Consider the following 21,856-nt stretch of genomic DNA (forward strand, 5'->3'; position numbering starts at 1 on the left):
CTCCATACTGTGAATGAGAGAGGGAGGGAGGTGGTGGTTGACATTTCTAAAAATCACACTGGATCCCATGCTTTTAAGCTTAGTTGATCCAACAGCTATCACATTAAAATTCATCAGAAGCAGTTGAGAACATACATGTAAATAATACTAGGTGTGTGGCCTGGTTTAACTCTCCTAAGATGCATTCATCAGAAACTACGAATCGGCTATTTACCAAGCATCAGTTAGAGTCAAGGCTATATAATACCTTATTCATTGATTCCCCTGAGCAGAAAGGAAGAGTGAAATGCAAGTTTTGTTAAACAAGGAGTGGATAGCTGCCTTTTTCCTTCCTTGGAAGACATCCTTCATGTCTGGAAGATATTAGAGATTAGAGTCTATTTTTCAAAAGAAAAGGTGTTGGTTCAGATGGGGTGGCTTCTTATAGCATCATCATCATCATTATGATCATCATTATCTTTCAAAGAGTAACAGGTAGTATAATAATATATGCCTATCTCTAATGGAGAAAAGTGAAGTTCAGAAAATTAAGTTATTTGCACAGTTCAGTTAGTCAGTGCTGGAATTATGATTGGAACCCAGCGCTGATTCCAAAGCCTGACTTATAATAAATATGCTATTCTCTTGCCATGATTAAAACCTGGCCCTACATTCTACTTTTAAGCCCACCACAGCTAAAGACATAAGGCTTTAATTCAGGAGTCCTTAGAGAAAAAAAGAAAGTATTCATTGTCTGAAATATCTGTCATTCCTTAAAAACCAAACTATGACAGAACTGATCAGGAGTGTGGAATCCAGACTCACAGGGTCCGACTTTAAACACGAAGACTACCATGTGTTAAGTCTGTGATATTGGGAAAGTCACTTAACCTCTGTGACTTGCTCTCCTCACCTATAAAATAGCAATATAATAACATTGAACTTCCTGAACTGTTGTGAGAAAAATAAAAGAAAAAAATGAGTTAACATAAGAACTTAGATCTAACATAGAGCAGTATATTATTAAATAATAATACTACAAATAATTTCCAGTTATTCTTATATTTTTACTATCAATATGCTATAAATACTATAGAGGTATCATTAGTATTTGATTAGTGAAGAAAACCTAGTACTTACCATAGCCTAAAAGAGATACTCTAAAACCCTGAAAATTTTTAATATTCCCAAGCTCACCCTGATGACTTTCCTTTGAAAGAGTAATAATTATAAAGTAAGAAGCATCTTTAGAACAGGGACAGTTTGTTTGTTGATTTGATTGTTCAGGGTATCCAGGTGGCCTAGTAAACTGCATGATCCATAATAATGCTCAATAAATTTTCTGGGCGCCTGGGTGGCACAGCGGTTAAGTGTCTGCCTTCGGCTCAGGGCGTGATCCCGGCGTTATGGGATCGAGCCCCACATCAGGCTCCTCTGCTGTGAGCCTGCTTCTTCCTCTCCCACTCCCCCTGCTTGTGTTCCCTCTCTTGCTGGCTGTCTCTATCTCTGTCAAATAAATAAATAAAATCTTAAAAAATAAATAAATAAATAAATAAATAAATAAATAAATTTTCTATGATAAAAATTGATTGAACTTTTATCAATAACAGCCATGTCATGGCACTTCTGGTAGACCACAGGAAATATCCTTTGCTATAAGAGCCAGGCAAAGATGTACAAAGTTTGACACTTCCTTAGAAGGGCCACGCCTCTTTCAAGTAGATTAGAAACAGCTCCTCACAGCTGAGGATGGTCTACATTTGGAAACAACATATCTTAGATACCTTTCCTTCATTCATTTATTACCTACTAGTTTAGACAGAGCAAGCAAGAGATTATATTGAATGAGTAACTAAGGGGCATGTTGTTCAAAACGTGCTTTTGCTTTACAAAGAAGACTTTTGCAGAGCAGCACAGAGCAGGGGGTAGGTCTAGGTTCTGATCATGAAGTGATTCATTTCAAACACAAAATAAAATTGCATTTTAAATCAGAAGATGACACACATTCCTTCTGCATGAGGTGAAACTAAATCATCTATTGAAATTCTCTATGGGGAACAAAGGCAGTTTGTTGTTTTTAAAAGAAACAGTAGGAAATCCCGTATAACCAAATTGCAATTCAATGCTGGCTATCTTCAAAATACAAAGAATAAGGTGTGTGTGTTTAAGAAATTGGCATGATTACTGCAATCTGATATTCCGGGACGCTTGAAAACACATCACGCACTTCATGAGGAGATCAGATTAGATTAACGAATCTGAAATATCTTATTACCCAGAGAAACAGTATCACGACAGAAATTTCTGGACATAGCATGAGACAATTACCCACATTATCAGAAGTCAGAAAAGAGAGGGGCTTCATTCTCAGGCAGAATTTCAAGAATAACAAAGTAAGCAGAGTTAAAAGCAGAGCAAGAAACAGAGAGATTGACAAAGACTAAATCATGGTCACATTTGAGCTTCTGAATCCAGCTGTGCCTGAAGCAAAGCTTACACTCTGACCCTTCCATTTTCACCCAGTTTTATATTCTCACTATCAGCACTGTTCAAGCTGGTATAAGCTTGATATACCTTTGAAACAGCTCTAACTGATGGCAAGTCACATCATGTCTTCAAGACCCACCATGGTTCAGAACTGCCCATTTAGAACACATTTGTGTGCCTCCTTGGAAGTAACATTTACAGTTGCCTTTCCAGAGTCTTAAAACTAAACATCAGCTCTCTATGTTCCTACAATCTTAAACTGCTTAAACTAACATTTATTGAGTGTATGTTAAATACCAAATGCTTTGTATACAGTGTCTCACATAATCCTTACACAGCTCTATGAATTAAATGAATGAGGTGTCATCATCCTCATTTAACTGATGAGGAAGAACAGACAGTTTGGACAACTTCCCCGTGGCCACATGACAGCAATTACAGCACAGAGAACCAAACATATGTCACTTTGTCCCTGAAAAGCTGAGCATCTTTCATTTTTTAACTTTACTTCTCAGTTTATATCAACTCTACCAGATTTGAATCATAAGGGGAATCTGACTCTACAAAATCAAAAAGAAATGAGGGTGTACACAGTCTTTCAAAATGAGCACTTTGAAGTACCCACCTCTCATTTATGTGTAAAAGTCTGCTGTGCTTTCTAAAAATGGCAGCCATAACTCACCTTCCACAAGATTCTTGAGAAATAATTAACCATAACAATAATCAGTGCATTCATTCAACAATGCTCTGATGTTGCTGGAGACACACAGTAGGCTTGAAGTTCAAAACTGAGGGATTTGGAAGAGTTCAAGAACCTTGCTCTATAGACACAGTCAAAACTCTCTTCATTGTAATAGACCGAAAAGCATCTGCAAGGGCTCATGGCTAGCCCTGCAATTTCCAGGTTAGCTGGGTTTTATGCAGTTTGAGAAGGAATTCTTTCAATTTCTATATGGTTTCTTAGGACCAACTGAACTTTGAAGTTATGTGGGCAAACAGCCATTAGAGCACAAGAATAATGTCTCTGCCAGGTGTGAGCTTTGGCCTTTCAAATTGGCAAGTAGGCAGGGAATTAGTCAATGTTGGCTTCATAAACAGACAGCCCTGTAAGCATGCCCTGTGTACAAGTTTCATGTTAGTGTCTATTCAGTATCCGGTGGCTATGGTATAAAGGCAGTGCTATGATTTCTTTCTACTTAAACTTTAACATGTTTCCTTATTTTAAAAAGTAGCTACTTCCTAAATCTGTAGTACAGTTAAGAAGGTTCCTCTTGAGAAGAAAATTAATAATAATAATAATAATAATAATTTCTTAATTATTAGCTATACCAAAAACAGTTGTCTTTTTTTTTAATGTTACAATCAAATTTAATTATATATTCTGGCACAGTAAATTAGGGAAAGCCAGGACCAGTAAAAAAGAATACATTAAAACAAAAACAAAACCAAAATAGGCAGTTTCTCTTAGAAGTTTAAAGGTTTTTGAATTCCTAGATCTGTCTGATGCCCATGCTCTCTTGCCCAGGACAAGTCAGACGGAAACTTAGAAACACACAGAGAAGTCACACTATTCGAATCTAAAGAATACCTTCCTACATTTTCTAAAAAATTAACTTATTTTCCAAAAACAGATGATCTTGTCCAAAAGGGTGGCTTGCCTAAATACACACTCTCTCTTTTTCTCTTTTTAATGTTAATTTCTCTGAAAACCCATTGGTGCAATAGAACCAAGCTAAAAAATCTGCCTTAAAAGTCAAACAGTGTCAGTAAATCAAGGAAGAAACCTAGCAATATCCCATGACTTACCAGGGGTGAGCATCTGCAATGAAGTTTTTAATGTTAATGATTATATGTTATTTTCATAGACTCGTCCCTGCATCACAGGAATTCTCAGGACAAAAGTGTTTTACTCACAAAAAACCAACTTGTTCTTGTATCATTGTGGAATGCTATTAGTGATACTGAGGAAAATGAGGCACTACATTTACTGCACTTGTTTGCCCTGGGTATCTACTATGAAAAATGCTTGCACATCCTTGTTTTAGAGTTGAAAATGTCCAAAAGAGTGCTACACTCTTCTAAAATTGTGGAATAGGGCTTCATTTGCCATCAATGCCACTCACCCACTTCTGTACCATCCCTTCCCATATCCTCTGTCCCTACACCATACTCTTTCTGATGCATAAGGCTTAATTCCAATAAGTTCCCAGGATTAGTGTCCCTCCTTAATAATGAAGCTGATGTTCATATCATCTCCTTCACCTCCAGCTAGAGATCTGGCATAGACCAGAAGCAGTAAGGTTAATTGAGGATCCTGTCTGTAACAGCAGTTTGGATGGGGAGGGAGGCCAGCAGTCAGGAGTCCCCAGACATTAGCACAAGGAGGAAATTTTACTGAGTATTATTCCTCAACCTTAACCAAGTTCTTTCCAATCTTCCCTCACAAAGTACCCAAAACAAACTGACAAGGTATCCCTCAGTGATTTAGTACCTTTATTTAAAATTTTACCTTTTTGGTCTTATGTATTATTAGTTTAATTCAAAGGATGGGAAGACAGGAACCTCCTACGTGGTGACAAGACTAATGGAGGGACACTGTTTAAACAAGTGGGTGTTTCTAAATCTTCCATTGCACAAAGCAGGTGCTATGAAATACAACTTAATCGTGCGGTCATGCAGCCTTAATTATCTTTCCTCCCAAGATTCTTCTGATTTGGCTGAAGTGAGGATGACATGAATCAATATATATTTTTGTAGCAGAGGACTATAATAGACTTGATATTCTAAAATGTAATTCTGCTTCATTAAAATCAACAAACATACTTTTACTGTCTCACTGAACTTCAGGAACAAAGAATCATAAGTTTTAGGAAGAGTTTTTTGGGAGATGAGAGGACAAAACCAAGACAGTGAGCCATAAATGGGGAAATACTTGCACCATCTTGGAGAAGAATAGAAATCCAAGCCTGTGCCCTTGCCAAGTGAAGATGTTGAAACCAAGACTCTCACATGAAGCTTTAGTGAAAAGTAGACTAGAAAAGAGTATCACCTAACAGCAAAAGGAATAAACATAAAATCTGTCCACTTCTGATGCAGTTTCAATTGTAAAAAAAAAAAAAGAAAAAGTAACAAAAGTAATAACATGACATATCATGATATTAATAGTAACAAAATTTGTGCTGAAACTTCAGTCATAAGTTTGCTCTCATTCAGGCCTGCAGCTCAAACATATAATCACTCTATTTTCAGAATTAAAAAACCCCAAAGTGAGAAATTGAAATAATCCTAAATTGGTAGCACCTCCTGACACCTGGCAGAATTAAATGCAAATTTTGCCTGGAGGAAAGCTTCCCAATTTTTGATCATCAATGTTCCTACAAATTAATTTCAACAGGGGCACCTGGGTGGCTCAGTCGTTAAGCATCTGCCTTCAGCTCAGGGCATAATCCCAGCAGTCTCGGATCGAGCCCCACATCAGGCTCCTCTGCTGGGAGCCTGCTTCTTCCTCTCCCACTCCCCCTGCTTGTCTCTCTCCCTCACTGGCTGTCTCTCTCACTGGCTGTCTCTGTGTCAAACAAATGAATAAAATCTTTAAAAAAAAAGAGTACGATTGAATTTTCAAAAAAAAATTAATTTCAACAAACAATGTGTTCACACATACACACACACTGCAACAAGGAACCATAGGAAAGGAGTAGAAAACCAAACACTACAGATTTAGACCCCTATAGACTTCAGATACTGGGATCGTCAGAGGCAAAATGTTCAATAGCTATTAACATAATAATTAAAGACATAAAAATATAGAAACAGAAAAATGAGTGAGAACAACAGACTCAATAAACAGATATGCTGAAAAAGAATAAATAAAAACTTTTAGAAATAAAATGATAATCAATGAAAATGTCTCACTGACTGGGTTTAATGAGATATTAGGGAGAGCTGAAGAGAGAATTCGTGAATTTGAAGATGGGAAAAACCAATACATTGTCCAGAATTCAAGATAGATAAAATAATAATAATAATAATAATAATGATACTTATTATAAAAGTACAATAAGAAACATGGAGATAAAATTAGAACATGTAAGATTTACCTACTGTGGTTCTAAAATAATTGAATAGAGAGAATAAGAAAGAAGTCTGATTAGACATGCTGAGAATTTTTGAGAATTGATGCATGGATACATGTGAATAGTACATATGATATAGATAAATAGATACATAAGAATAAATAGGTACAAATAGGAATCACACACATCAAATAAGATATTTTAAAAGAAATATACTATTAGACACAAGGCTACAAAACTGCAAAACACCTGAATAAAAAAGAGGACCTTAAAAGTAGCTTGTGGGTGTTGGGGGTGGGGGTGGTCAGAGCATTTTCAAAGGCAGGACAGACTGACAGCCAACTTTTCAGCAGTAATATCAAAAGACAGAAGACTAGAGTGTTGTGCTGGTGAGGGTTTAAAACTGGCCCCTCAATGGTGGGAAAGCCCTGTAGCATTTCTGATTTCCATAAACACTCTGAGTTTAACCAGTTTCAATCTGGGTTGTAACATCAGTGAATGCAGAATTGGGCATATATGTGTATAACAGGGTCTCATAAGCTAGTGTGAGCTAGATCCATTATATAACTGAATAATTCTCTCAATATCGAGGAAAATATCCTATTATTGAATTATATGTCTGGCAAAATTATCTTCCATTAATAAAGGTGAAATAAAGTCCTTTATCAGATGAAGGGACACTTAGACAACAGAAACTCATAAGGATTTACTTCAGAAAGAAGGAACTCAAACCTTGTAGTAAGTAGGAAGTTATGAAGTATATGAAGGAATGAGGAACAAGTAAATTAGTGACTGCATTGGTAAATCAAAATAATAGTGTCAGGGTACCTGGGTGGCTCAGTCCTTGTTTCTGACCCTTGATTTCTGCCTGGGTCATGATATTGGGGTTGTGAGATTGAGACCCGTGCCAGTCTCTGAGCTTAGCTTGGAGTCTTCTTGGGATTCTCTCTCTCCCTCCCTCTGCCCCTCCCCACCTCCGCTTGCACTCTCTCTCTAAAATAAAATTAATAATAATAATGCCATCTACATAAAATTATTATTAATAGGAGGGGGGATGGAAATAAGAAAATAAACACACAAGATTCAATCTAGAGTTTCGTCAGTGGTTATTGGCTCATTCAACTGCCATTTTGAAGGTAAAATTGACATTTCCCAGACCCAACTGCAGCTGGGTTTCTGGACATGCATTATGTCCAGAATTAAATTTATTAAATTAAATAAGTTTATGGATCTGGAAGGCTGCTGTGAGACAGAAGTCATTTTTATGCCTTTTCAGCTGTTTCTACTGGCAAGGAAATTCATGGATGGTAGCATGAAGTGTCTTTTACCATCACTTTTCAGAGACCTTTTCCTGCCTCCTGGGGAGGAGTACTGCAGGACTGGGGCCTCAGTGGATTCTGGATTCTAGATTCTCATCAGCGATGGCCTCAGAGCTAGTAGCTAGCTCCCCATAAATCCCCTCAGAACTGCTGAAGAGTCATTCCAAAAGACTGCAAGAATCTACTAACACTGGAAGGGGTGCCACAATTTTTCAAGCAACTCATTTCCAGTGTTAAATACATTCTTGCTCAAAATGCCCAAAAAGTTGAATGAATAGAAAATAAGGAAGCAGAGATAAATCCAACCAACAAGCAACCCCAAAATGTAGAGAGGCTTACATTTGCCAATTTATAACCCAAAGATGGTAAGATTAGATAAAGTACAAAATTCAGCCATATGTTCTTCATGAGATCAGACACAGGCTTAAAGAAAAAGAAAGATCAAGACTATGCTAATCATGGGATACCTGGGTGGCTCAGTCAGTTAAGCATCGGATTCTTGATTTCAGCTCAGGTCATGATCTCAGGGTCAGCTCTGTACTCAGTGGGGGGCTGCTTGAAATTCTCTCCCTCTCTGTCTGCCCCTATCCCACTTGTGCTCTCTCTGTCTGTCTCTCAAACAAATAATTTTTTTAAAGTATGCAATGTATAGAATTGCTGAATCATTATATTGAACACTTGGAAGGGATATAACACTGTATATTCATTATACTTGAATTAAAAAAGGGAAGAAAAAGAAAAACCTGAAAGGAAATATATGGGGAAAAGATAGACCACACAAATGTTAACTAAAGCAAAAATGAATCAGATTTATTAATAATAGACAAAACAGTTTAACCCTAAGGAGAAATTAAGTTAAAAAGACCACTTCAGTATGAAAAAAAAAATGTTCAAATCATCAGGATATAAAAATTTCAAACTTGCATGCACCTAATAAATACCTCATTATTTTTAGATGAAAATTCACAGAACTTCCAGTAGAAAAAAACAAAATCCACTATTATAGGAGATTTCAATCCTCTTCTAATTGGTGATGAATTAATGAAGAGATTAGACATTTGAGTAATTCAATAATTGGATAGCTCAAATCCTTCATTTCTTTAAGTAAAAATTAAGAAATTTAAGTTAAAAAATTACATCTAAAATTAATTAATTAATTAGAAAGTAAGTAAACATTAATTATTTTACTCAACTTCTGGGTTAATGTGCCTTACTCAGCCTTCTATAAAGTAGATATAAATGCCAGCTCCCAACCCTGCCACATAGATGTCTCAGCAAGTCCTATACCAGAACCCTTGATTTGAGATCTTGCATGTTAAAGGAGCAAGAGCTTCCAGATTTGAATCACTAGCCAGCCCAATGGAAATTATTATTTCTCCATTGATTTCAACAAAGCCCACTGGAAAGGAATGGACAAGAACAACAAACCTCTGACTTTGCCCAAGGTGAGTGACCGTATGGCCCTGAATTCGACTTCTGCTGAGAAGTTGTAACTGATTCGCAGTTGCTGATCCACCTGCAGGAAAACAGAAAACAAAGGTGCATCAGCAGAGGTATGTAAGTAAAGGGCATAAAATCCTCCCATCTGGAATGAGCTTGGAAACACACACACAGAGCAGACCCCTCTTTGGGACTTTCTCTCTGGAGAGATGAGAAATGTGTCACTAATTCTCCCACAATGCACGTAAAATACTCCTTTCTTGGCTCTTGGTTAAATAAAGGCTTTCACACAAGTCTTCTCCCTGGGATATTCTGTACAGCTTTTGACAGGTATTTATCTCCCCACTGAGATTTTCTCACCAAGTTCTTTGCTGCAAACAAGCAAACAAATGAAGCCTTCTTGGGACCATGCTGTGCAGGATTGACATTGAATGGAAAGCACACGTTCATTCCCCATTTCCCTCTTCTCCCCATTTGGCCTTTGCTGCCTCCTTTGCTACAATAATTCTAATCTGGTCCCATTCAGGTGTGGATGGGGAAATTTTGCTGAGCAAGTATTTCAGTTTGACAAACAGTCAGACCCTGGGGAGAAGAGGCTAGAGGTACAGTCCTGCCAACATGAATACCTGATAAGCCCCCCTCACAGGGGTGAGCAAAAGCCACCACTGGGATTCTTTAGGACTTTATTTCCAGGATAATCCTTTAGGGCACCCTCTTCCTCTGGCCTACTGATAATCCTAGCTCTATCCCCTTCTTCCCCTCCTCCTCATTCCAAGGCAATGTTACTCATCAATTTCCAGCCTTTTGGGTCTAGTAAAATCTGCAATTTCTTCTAAGCTCTACACTGAATATTCACATGATATTGTCCTTAGAAAGGATCCTCATTATCTCACAGTTGACTTGGGAAAAAAAGGAAATTAAGAACCCTCAAAATTGTGTGCTCAGCCTTGCTCTCCAGTCCAGAAGCAGCTAACCCAGGAGTGATACTCAATTTTCCCAGATCCCACAGTTGTTCCACACCCACTTCTTCTCAGATTAACAATCCCCTAGAATCCTCTGGGCTCTGCAGTGGTTTCTCCTGTGAAAGAAGCCATGGACTATAACTTGTGGTGTATGATTAGATAGTTTGTTACTATTTCATTTATGAAATTAGACTGGAATAATATTTGCCATTTATTGAACACTTGGTATGTATGAGACATCATATTGAAGCATCTTTCAATACTGTGAAATAGGCATTATTACCCCTGTTTTACAGATTGAGGCATAGATATCCTAAAGATCAATAACTTGGCCAGGGCCAGACAGTGTCACAAAGCATTGTCCCATTGTCATGTGGCCCACCCATCACTCGTATGGTGTTTGCTTTACTTCTCCACACCTCTCTAGATATCTGAGCAACTTGTAGACAATCATTGTATATTTTTACTTCTGGCTTTCAACAAAACTCATCAACAAACATCTGAGAATCTACTATGTGCCAAACACTGTTCTAAGTGCTCCGGGTGTCCACCTCATCCAGGAAGCTTTCCTTGGTGTCTCGGTTAGATCAGTTGACAGCCTTCTCTATGCTCTTGGTGGCTTTTTTTCTGCCCCTAACTTTGAATTTAAAGTACTGCATTATAAAGATCTGCTTCTCTCGTTCCCTCTCCCTCTCTCCCTCCCACCCTCACTAAACTATCTTTGAGAATTCAGACATCTTAGCGGTGTATGTTTTCTTTAGGACCTTCTACAGAAACTGGTAAAATAACTCCTACCATGGGTTTATTGAGTGAATGAATAAGCCTCCTGTATTAATGCCCTTTCTATCCTGGGGTTATGAGGACATAGTTGGTCACACCACCAGGATGCTTCTCACTGCCTGGTAGCCCCTACACCTTTAAGTACAACATAGGGTTTTTGATCCCCATGGTGCCCATCCACAATTCATTTAATGCTCATGGATTCAGATTCAGTCCTTGCCCTGAAGGAGTTCTCTTTCTGCCTTCCTTCAGAGCTCTCTCCTGCCTCGTCTACTCTCTAAAACTGAGTAGGGGCAGGGGCCTCCCCTCATGCGCTCACTCTTGCCCAGGTAGGAGAGGAGGCTGAAATGAGTGGGAATTTCCTGTGGAGCTGAGAACAGAAGGTTGAGCTGAGATTCCCCTAGCTTCTGCCCCTCACCTTCTCCCCAGGGTCCACAATATCAGCTTCCTGTGCAAGTTGTTCCTGAAGCTTGACAGGTCCGTATTCAAATCTCACACATGGGAGAGTTCACTGTTCAAGTAGATGAGTCATCCTTATCCTGCTATTCTGTTTTGTGGGAATTACCTAGTCTTTAGAATTTAAACCAGACGACTAATGAAGGAGAGAAGGTGGTAGATAACACTCAATTAAGGGAGATTTTAGGGAAAAAATGAGTATTTGTAAAGGTTTGGAGAGGAAGGAAAGATGACTCAAAGGATACGTGAGACTACTGCTGGACTATGGACAGTTGGGGCATGGGTTCCAGCCCTGACATGGAATATGGGCACCTAAGCATTAGGATTGGTTCAGGTGCTGGGTTACTAATTTAAAAAACCTTAGCAAATTCATAGGACAAAATCACACAAACAAAAAAGAGGGGTGTACCAGAGATGTTTATTTTTAGGCCTTCAACATTTATAATATGGGCTACTGCAATCATTTAGTTATTCAGTGGGAAATACATTATTTTGTCAGATTTCCTTTTATTTGTTTTTATGGTTTAGTATTGTTTTTGTTTTTAATTATAATTGGTGGACTGGTAAGGGATGAAATACTGTCTGTAGTATTGGATGTCTATTGGATGTCTAAAGTTTGAAATCTGGCCTGGGGAAGCTTTGTTGATCTCAGAATCTAGGATGCCCAGTGGTCTTGTCAAGTTGTTAAATAGGATGGAAAAAGAAAAAAACGGAACAAACCTTTTTTGAGTAAGTCCTGCATGCCAGCCTTCATGCTTTGTCTTTTAGCTTTGTTCTTTCATATAATCTTTACAAAAACTGACTGAGCTCAGTTTGCATATGTATCCCCCCCTGTTTTAATAAAGCAGTATACTGAAGCTCAGAAAGGTGAGGGATGGTCTAAGATCATATAACATAGGTTGTAGAGCAGAAATTCACACTCAAGTCCTATAGGGATGCCACTCGTGACCTCAGGATCTTCATCTCTCAAAAAAAAAAAAAAAAGGAAGTAATTACTTTGTTTCAAAAGTGCCTAGAACCGAGAGGAGGGGGAAGAGGAGGAGGGAGGCTGTGTCAGGATTTTGCCTGAATGTGGTATTATGTTGTGTCAATAAGTTTAAGATAGAGAGAGTGAGGCTGGGGGTGGTAGTGGAGGGGAGGAGGAAAGCCTTGGCTGTTTAAAGTCTTATTTCTGAAGTTAACTTTCATATGACAAAGACTTTGCCACAGTTCATCTTCCTCTCTGTGTATTTTCCATTTGCTTCCCTGGATTGCTTAGAAATATGGTTGAAAATTTCCAGTTAAGGAGGAGGAGAAAAGATGGTGGAGGAATAGGGGGCCCCTTTTTCAGCTGGTCCCCTGAGTCAAGCTGGATATCTACCAGACCATTCTGAACACCCACAAAATCAGCCTGAGATGCAGGAAGATACATCTGGATCTCTACAAATGAACATCTCCAGCGCTTAGTATTGAGGTACAAAACGGGGAGCCAAGAATCTGTGCACAGATATTGGAAGAAAAATGGAAGGGGGGGAGCCACCGCACACAGGCACTGTGAAGCAGTGGCCACCTGCACTGCGGAGCTGGCCAGACTCATGGACCAGCACCTGCGAGAAAGCAGACTGAGACCATGAGCCTGGGAATGCGAGTGGGACCAGACTGAAAACCAGAGCTCTGGAGCACTCCCTGGAACTGGACCAAACCCTGGAGCTCAGGAGCTCGGGAGCTCGGGAGCTCAGGAGCGCACCTGCATTCAAACTGAAAACCGGAGCTCCGGAGCGCAAACCACACAGAAACAGGAAGCTCGGGAGTGCAAGCGGGAACGGGGGGTGGCTGGCGGTGTTAGAAACACAAAGGACAGATACATGCCAGCACTGGAAGTGAGGGATGGGAGAGCAGATGTGGGGTGCACAACCCAGGACGCTGCAGGGTTTTTAGCAGCACTGACAGAAACAGAGTTAAAGGGGCCAAGAGAGCTCAGTGGAGAGTGGACTGAAATCTCTCTGTTCTGAGACAGAGGCTAGGATACGGCCACTGCTGCTCTGACTCTCAGAAGAGACACAGAAAACCACCAGGGAAAGCCGCCAGAGAACAAAAGCCCAGAAATACCAGTACACATATTGCCCATCCCCATACCCCCTCGCAGGGGACAGGGCAACTCTAACCTAACAGGATTGCCTGACTATCAGCGTGGCAGGCAGCTCCCCAAGAATGCAGCCTGAAAAATCAAGAAGCCCACATCCCTAAGGTCCCTATAAAACAAGTGCACACTCCCTGGGTCCTGGTCAATAATTTGGGCTCTGGGCATCCCCACAATATCTCCTCATCAGAATGACGAGGAGGAGAAATCCCCCCAGCAAAGAAAAGATAATGAGTCTGTAGCTTCTGCCACAGAACTGATGGATATGGATATAACCAAATTGTCAGAAATGGAGTTCAGAGTAACAATGCTCAAGATGATGTGTAGGCTTGAAAAAAATATTAATGAAAATGTTAATGAATATAGAATCCCTAACGGTGGAAATGAGAGCGAATCTGACAGAAATTAAAAATGCTATGTATGAATCAATTACAGTCTAAACTAGATGCTCTGATGGCCAGGGTAAATGAGGCAGAAGAATGAATTAGTGAATTGGAGGATGGAATGGGAGAAGAGAAAGTTAAAATAGAAACTTCGCTCAAAAAAATCCAATCTCAAGAATGTAGATTATGGGAGATTACTGATTCAATAAAACGTTCCAATGTCAGAATCATCAGCATCGCTGAGAGGGTGGAGAAAGAGAGAGATCCAGCAGAGATATTTGAACAAATTATAGCTGAGAACTTCTCTAATCTGGCAAAGGAAACACGCATTCATGTCTAAGAGGCAGAGAAGACCCATCCCAAAGTCAATGGGAACAGACCTACACCACGTCACATCATAGTGCATTTCGAAAATATTAGATCCGAGGATACAGTATTGAAAGTGGCCAGGGGGAAGAAAATCCTTACATACAGAGGGAAAAATATCAGAATAACATCAGACCTGCCTACAGAGACCTGGCAGGCTAGGAAGGGTTGGCAGGGTATTTTCAAAGCTCTATCTGAGAAGAACATGAAGCCAAAGATCCTTTATCCAGCAAGACTGTCATTCAGAATTGATGGAGAGAAAAGGACCTTTCAGGATCGGCAGAAACTGAAGGAATTTGTAACCACCAAACCAGCGCTACATGAGATTTTAAGGGAGGTTGTATAAAAGTAAAAAGGCCCAAGAGTGATACAGAACAGAAATTTACAATCAATAGAAACAAAGACTTCACAGGCAACATGACATCATTAAAATCATATATCTCAAAAATCACTCTTAATGTGAATGGCATAAATGCTCCCATAAAATGCCACAGGGTTGTGGATTGGATAAAAAGACATGACCCATCCATTTGCTGTCTACAAGAGACTCATTTTGAACCTAAAGATACATCCAGACTGAAAGAGAAGGGATGGAAAACCATTTTTCATGCCAATGGACCTCAAAAGAAAGCTGGGGTAGCAATTCTCATATCAGACAGATTAGATTTTAAACTAAAGACTGTTGTTAGAGATACAGAATGACACTATATTATTCTTAAAGGATGTATCCAAGAGTGGATATGACAATTATAAATATCTATGCCCCCAACAGGGGAGCAGCTAGATACACAAGCCAACTCTTAACCAGAATAAAGAGACATATAGATAATAATATCTTAATACTAGGGGACCTCAACACTCCACTCTCAGCAATAGACAGGTCACTTAAGCAGAAAACCAGCAAAGAAACAAGAGCTTTGAATGACATACCAGACCAGATGGACCTCATAGATATATATAGAACACTACACCCCAGAAAAGCAGAATACTCATTCTTTTTGAATGCACATGGAACTTTCTCCAGAATAGACCATATACTGGGTCACAAAACAAGTCTCAACCAATACTAAAAGACTGAGATTATTCCCTGCATATTTTCAGACCAAAATGCTTTGAAACAGGAATTCAATCACAAGGAAAAATTTGGAAGAAATTCAAACACTTGGAAACTAAGAACCATCCTGCTCAAGAATGAATGGGTAAACCAGAAAATTAAAAACCAGTTTAAACAATTTCTGGAGACCAATGAGAATGAAAACACATTGGTCCAAAACCTGTGGGACACTGCAAAGGCAGTCCTAAGGGGAAAATACATAGCCATTCAAGCCCCACTCAAAAGAATAGAAAAATCTAAAATGCAGTTTTTATATTCTCACCTCAAGAAGCTGGAGCTAGAACAGAAGAACAGCCCCAACCTATGCACTAGAAGGCAGTTGATCAAGATTAGAGCAGAGATCAATGAATAAGAAACCAGGAGCTCAGTAGAGCAGATCAACAGAACTAGAAGCTGGTTCTTTGAAAGAAGAAATAAGATCAATAAGCCACTGGCCAGACTTATACAAAAGAATAGAGAAAGGACCCAAATTAATAAAATTATGAATGAAAAGGGAGAGGTCACAACCAACACCAATGAAATAGGAAGGATCATTAGCAACTTTTATCAACAGCTTTATGCCAATACATTAAACAACCTGGAAGAAATGGATGCTTTCCTGGAAACCTATAAACTACCAAGACTGAAACAGGAAGAAATTGATTTTTTTAAACAGACCAATTAATTATGAAGAGATTGATGCAGTGATTAAAAACCTCCCCAAAAACGAGAGTCCAGGGCCTGATGGATTCCCCAGGGAATTCTACAAAACATTCAAAGAAGAAATAATACCTAATCTCCTGAAGCTGTTTTAAAAAATAGAAACAGAAGGAAAACTACCAAACTCAGTCTGTGAGACCAGTATTACTTTGATCCCCAAACCAGGCAAAGACCCCATCCAAAAGAAGAATTACAGACTGATATCCCTGATGATTATGGATGCCAAAATTCTCAACAAGATCCTAGCTAATAGGATCCAACAGTACGTTAAAAGGATTATCCATCAAGACCAAGTGGGATTCATCCCTGGGATGCAAGGGTGGTTCAGTATTCACAAATTAATCAGTGTGATAGATCATATCAACAAGAAAAGAGTCAAGAACCATATGACCCTCTCAACTGAAGCAGAAAAAAACATTTGACAAAATACAGCATCCTTTCCTGATTAAAATACTTCAGAGTGTAGGGATGGGGGTACATTCCTCAATTTCATAAAAACCTCTACGAAAAGCCTACAGTGAATATCATTCTCAAGGGGGAAAAGCTGAAAGCCTTTCCCTTAATATCAGGAACATGACAAGGGTGCCCACTCTTGCCATTATTATTCAACATAGTACTAAAAGTCCTTGCAACGGCAATCAGACAACAACAAAAAGGGAAAAAAGGGATCCAAATCGGCAAAGAAGTCAAACTGTCTATCTTCACAGACAACATGATACTGTATATGGAAAACCCAGAAGACTCCACCCCCAAACTACTAGAATTTATAAAGCAATTCAGTAATGTGGCGGGATATAAAATCAATGCTCAGAAATCAGTTGCATTTCTATACATGAAAAATAAGACTGAAGAAAGAGAAATTAGGGAATCCATTCCATTTACAAAAACACTAAAAATCATACGTTACCTTGGAATTAACTAAACCAGAGACATAAAGGATCTATATTCTAGAAACTACAAATCACTCTTGAAAGATATTGAAGAAGACACAAAAAGATGGAAAAATATTCTGTGCTCATGGATTGGAAGAATAAACATAGTTAAAATGTCTATGCTACCCAGAGCAATCTACACTTTCAATGCCATCCCAATCAAAATACCAATGATGTTTTTCAAAGAAGTTGAACAAAGAGACCTTAAATTTGTATGGAACCAGAAAAGGCCCCGAATTGCCAAGGAATTGTTGAAAAGGAAAAACAAAGCTGGGGGCATTACGTTGCTAGATTTCAAGCTATACTACAAAGCTGTAATCACACAGGCAGCATGGTACTTGCACAAAAACAGACACATAGACCAATGGAACAGAATAGAGAACCCAGAAATGGACCCTTGGCTCTTTGGGCAACTAATCTTTGATGAAGTGGGAAAAAACATCCAGTGGAAAAAAGGCATCTCTTCAATAAATGGTGCTAGGCCACATCTTCTTAATCTGTTGAAGGGCATCTCGGCTCCTTCCACGATTTAGCTATTGTGGACAATGCTGCAATTATCATATGGTTTCTCTCATCTATGGAAAATAAGAACTAGGAAGATCGGTAGGAGGAGAAAGGAATAAAGAATGGGGTGGGTAATCAGAAGGGGGAATGAAGCATGACAGACTATGGACTCTGAGAAATAAACTGAGGACTTCAGAGGGGAGGGGGATGGGGGAATGGGATAGGCTGGTGATGGGTAGTAAGGAGGGCAAGTATTGCATGGTGCACTGGGTGTTACACGCAACTAATAAATCATCGAATTTTACATCAAAAACCAGGGATGTACTCTAACATAATGTAATAAAAAATATTATTATTTAAAAAATAAAATAAAATATGGTATTTTTTACTATAAAAATAAATAAATAAATAAATAAATAAATAAATGGTGCTGGGAAAATTGGACAGCTATATGCAAAAAATGAAACTTGACCACTCTCTCACACCATACACAAAGTTAAACTCCAAATGGATGAAAGACCTTGATATGAGACAGGAATCCATCAGAATCATAGAGGCAAACATAGGCTGGAACCTCTTTTATATCGGCCGCAGCAACTTTTTTCATGACACATCTCCAAAGGCAAGAGAAACAAAAGAAGAAATGAACTTGTGGGACTTCATCAAGATAAAAATCTTCTGCACAGCCAAGGAAACAGTCAAAAAAACTAAGAGGCAGCCCACAGAATGAGAGAAGATATTTGCAAATGACACTACAGATAAAAGACTGGTATCCAAGATCTATAAAGAACTTCTCAAACTCAATACACAAGAAACAAATAAACAAATCATAAAATGGGCAGAAGATATGAACAGACACTTTTCCAATGAAGACATACAAATGGCTCACAGACACATGAAAGAATGTTCAAAATCATTAGCCATCAGGGAAATTCAAATAAAAACCACACTGAGATACCACCTTACGCCAGTAAGAATGGCGAAAATTGACAAGGCAGGAAGCAACAAATGTTGGAGAGGATGTGGAGAAAGGGGATCCCTCTTACACTGTTGGTGGGAATGCAAGTTGGTACAGCCACTTTGGAAAACAGTGTGGAGGTCCCTTAAAAAGTTAAAAATTGAGGTACCCTATGATCCAGCCATTGCACTACTGGGTATTTACCCCAAAGATACAGACATAGTGAAGAGAAGGGCCATATGCACCCCAATGTTCATAGCAGCAATGTCCACAATAGCTAAATTGTGGAAGGAGCCGAGATGCCCTTCAACAGATGACTGGATGAAGAAGATGTGGTCCATATATACAATGAAATATTACTCAGCCATCAGAAAGAACGATTACACAACATTTGCAGCAACATGGATGGACTGGAGGAGATTATGCTAAGTGAAATAAGTCAAGCAGAGAAAGACAATTATCATACGGTTTCACTCATTTATGGAACATAAGAAATAGGAAGATCGTTAGGAGAAGGAAGGGAAGAATGAAGGGGGGTGGCGGTAAACAGAAGGAGGAATGAACCATGAAAGACTGTGGAGTCTGGGAAACAAACTGAGGGCTTCAGAGGGGAGGTGGTTGGGGAATTGGGATAGGTACAATTTGCGTGGTGCACTGGGTGTTATACGCTAATAATGAATCATGGAACATTACATCAAAAACTAAGGATGTACTGTATGGTGACTAACATAAGATAATAAAAAAATATTAGAAAATAATAAATAAATAGGGGCGCCTGGGTGGCACAGCAGTTAAGCGTCTGCCTTCAGCTCAGGGCGTGATCCTGGCGTTATAGGATCGAGCCCCACATCAGGCTCCTCCGCTATGAGCCTGCTTCTTCCTCTCCCACTCCCCCTGCTTGTGTTCTCTCTCTCGCTGGCTGTCTCTATCTCTGTGGAATAAATAAATAAAATCTTAAAAAAACAAAAGAAAATAATAAATAAATAAATAAATAAATAAATAAATAAATAAATAAATAAATAAAAATAATATAAAATTTCCAGTTAATTGTTTTGGGGGACTGTAATTTTATCATCGATTTCTCACTGGTTTCCTATTATCATTTGTTAGTGGATGGCCTACAGGATAGCAATATTTCAGATTTTGTTAAAATGATCATTCTCTGAATATTTCATAGGTCTTTGAAAAGAATGTGATTTCTTCATATGTAGAGTCCAGAGTGTTGCATATTTATGGCTGTTAGGTTAGTATTATATATGTTAGGTTAATTTGAATGTGTTATTTGTATCCTTCATGGCATTACTTATTTTGCTTTTAATTTACCTGTTATTTTCTGAGACGTATTTTAGAGTCTCCCCAGGTTACTGTGATTTCTCATCTTCTGTTATCTGAATTATTTTTCGTTACCTATTTCCTAGCTTTTTTGTTAAATGTGTAAGAATCAGTGACTTACTCACTCTTGGGATATTATTCTTTTGGACAAAGTAAATATTTTGGACAAAGTAAATATTTCTTTATCCCTTAAAAAAAAAAAGTGCCCAGCACCTCCTTCTTTATAACTTGCTGAGCTGGCATTTTGCTAAGGTGGTTTAATTGTTTAATGTCATGCATGAATTTTAAATAGGGACTCTGAAGTTCACCTCCACCACCAGGGCATTTTGGGGGGCAGCCGTACCCTAAGAAACACGAGCCATATTACAATTCTCAAACCACCTCCAGGAATAATTGCTCCTGATTGTGGGCCCAGTCTCCATGACCTCCTTCTTAGCATCATAAAGAAAGACAGGAGGAGGAATAGCAACTCAAGGCCTGAGTATGGTGATGACCACCTGCCCTCTCTCTCTCTAACCAGCTCTGAGTAAGGCCTATACCCTGCTTCACAGGGCCTAAAGGCAGGAAGGAGCTTACCCTTTTCTGTTTTTACTGAACAGTTTGTTCTAAGCAGGAAGGAAAAAGAGATCTAGGATAAGAGGGGTGGGGGTATCAGGTAGGTAGGTTGTGTTGTGTTACTATATCAATAAACTGATCTAAAATTATTTTTAAAAAGTCTCTGTTCCAGTTTTTTTTCTGCACCCTCAGTGTTTTGGAAATAAAATGTTTTCAACCAACACATGCTTTTCATTCACTATTAAATTGATTGGTGGAAATCCATTTTATGGAAAAGAGAAGGAAATACCTCTTATTGTTCTCTCACTGACCTGTTTGTGTCTTTCATTTGTGGAAAAGAATACAGGAAATATAAAGAAGGAAAACTGAATCATATGTACACACGCCCACCAGAATGCATCCTGCATGTCCCATCAGTACCTCAGTCAAAAGATTGAAATGAGAAGTCATCATTCCCATCCCTTTTATCCTTCAATCTTTCACCAACCCAAACTTCCTCCAAAGATGTGTCTCCCTTATTTCAAGAATAAATTCTAGAGGGAAGCTTATTATATTATAATCACTCAGGGATTGTTTTTTTTTTTTACCACATATTGGACAATTATTCTTGAATTCTACTCAAGCAAGAAAACTAGTCGTCAACCTTGACTTCTCCCATAGCCCACATCCAAAAGGTTGCACAATGCTACTGATTTTACTTCTATGACATTTCACATTCTCCATCTTCATGGTTCCCCCAGTGTACTAATTGAAGCCCTCATGATCTCTTTCTGACTGGCCTCTGTCTTATGTCTCATCACTCCCAAATGTGTATTTCTGTGCAGTGATCACAGTGATCCCCTGAAAATGAATTTCTAACCACACTACTTCCCCTGCCTAAAATCCAATGGTTTCCCTTCACTTCCCCACAGGGCCAATTTGATCTCCTCCACAGAATACATTAATCCCTGTAGAATTCATTAATTTCATTCATAAATATTAATTGAGTACCTGCTGTATGTTAGGCACTGCTTGGTAAAGTGGGGGTTCTATGATAATGAAAACAGAGAAAAAATCCCTATTCTCTAGAGAAGTGAGAGGACAAAAAATTAGATAAATAAACAAATTATATTGAATGTTAAATTGTGTTAAGGACTGTAGGGTAGAAGTCAAAGGGCTAGTTCTCTGTATTAAACAAGGTGATCAAAAATGGCCTCACTGAGAATAGCTTTTCGAGTGAAGTCCTGAAAGAAATGAAACTAGGAATGTAGATATATGGACAATAACATTCTAAGAAAAGCATATTCAAGTATGTTCAAGAGCCCTGAAAACAGCAAGGAGAACAAAGTGGCATAAGTAGAGTCAAAGAAAATACTGATAGATGAGAAGTAACATGGGAATGGAGCCGCAGATGCTGGG

General features: G+C 38.7%; 1 protein-coding gene across 1 annotated transcript in view; it reads right to left on the reverse strand.

Moving 5' to 3' along the window:
• CNTNAP5 (contactin associated protein family member 5) overlaps window positions 1–21,856 on the reverse strand; it is a 773,827-nt gene that overhangs the window by 25,195 nt on the left and 726,776 nt on the right. Inside the window, exon 21 of the mRNA XM_087853915.1 lies at window positions 9,287–9,374. Coding sequence (XP_087710041.1) covers window positions 9,287–9,374 — 88 coding nt within the window. The remainder of the gene's footprint in view (window positions 1–9,286; window positions 9,375–21,856) is intronic.

This window comes from Ursus americanus, chromosome 1 (genome assembly GCF_024610735.1).
Source record: "Ursus americanus isolate L20-20 chromosome 1, mUrsAme1.1.p, whole genome shotgun sequence".
Classification (NCBI taxonomy): domain Eukaryota; kingdom Metazoa; phylum Chordata; class Mammalia; order Carnivora; family Ursidae; genus Ursus; species Ursus americanus.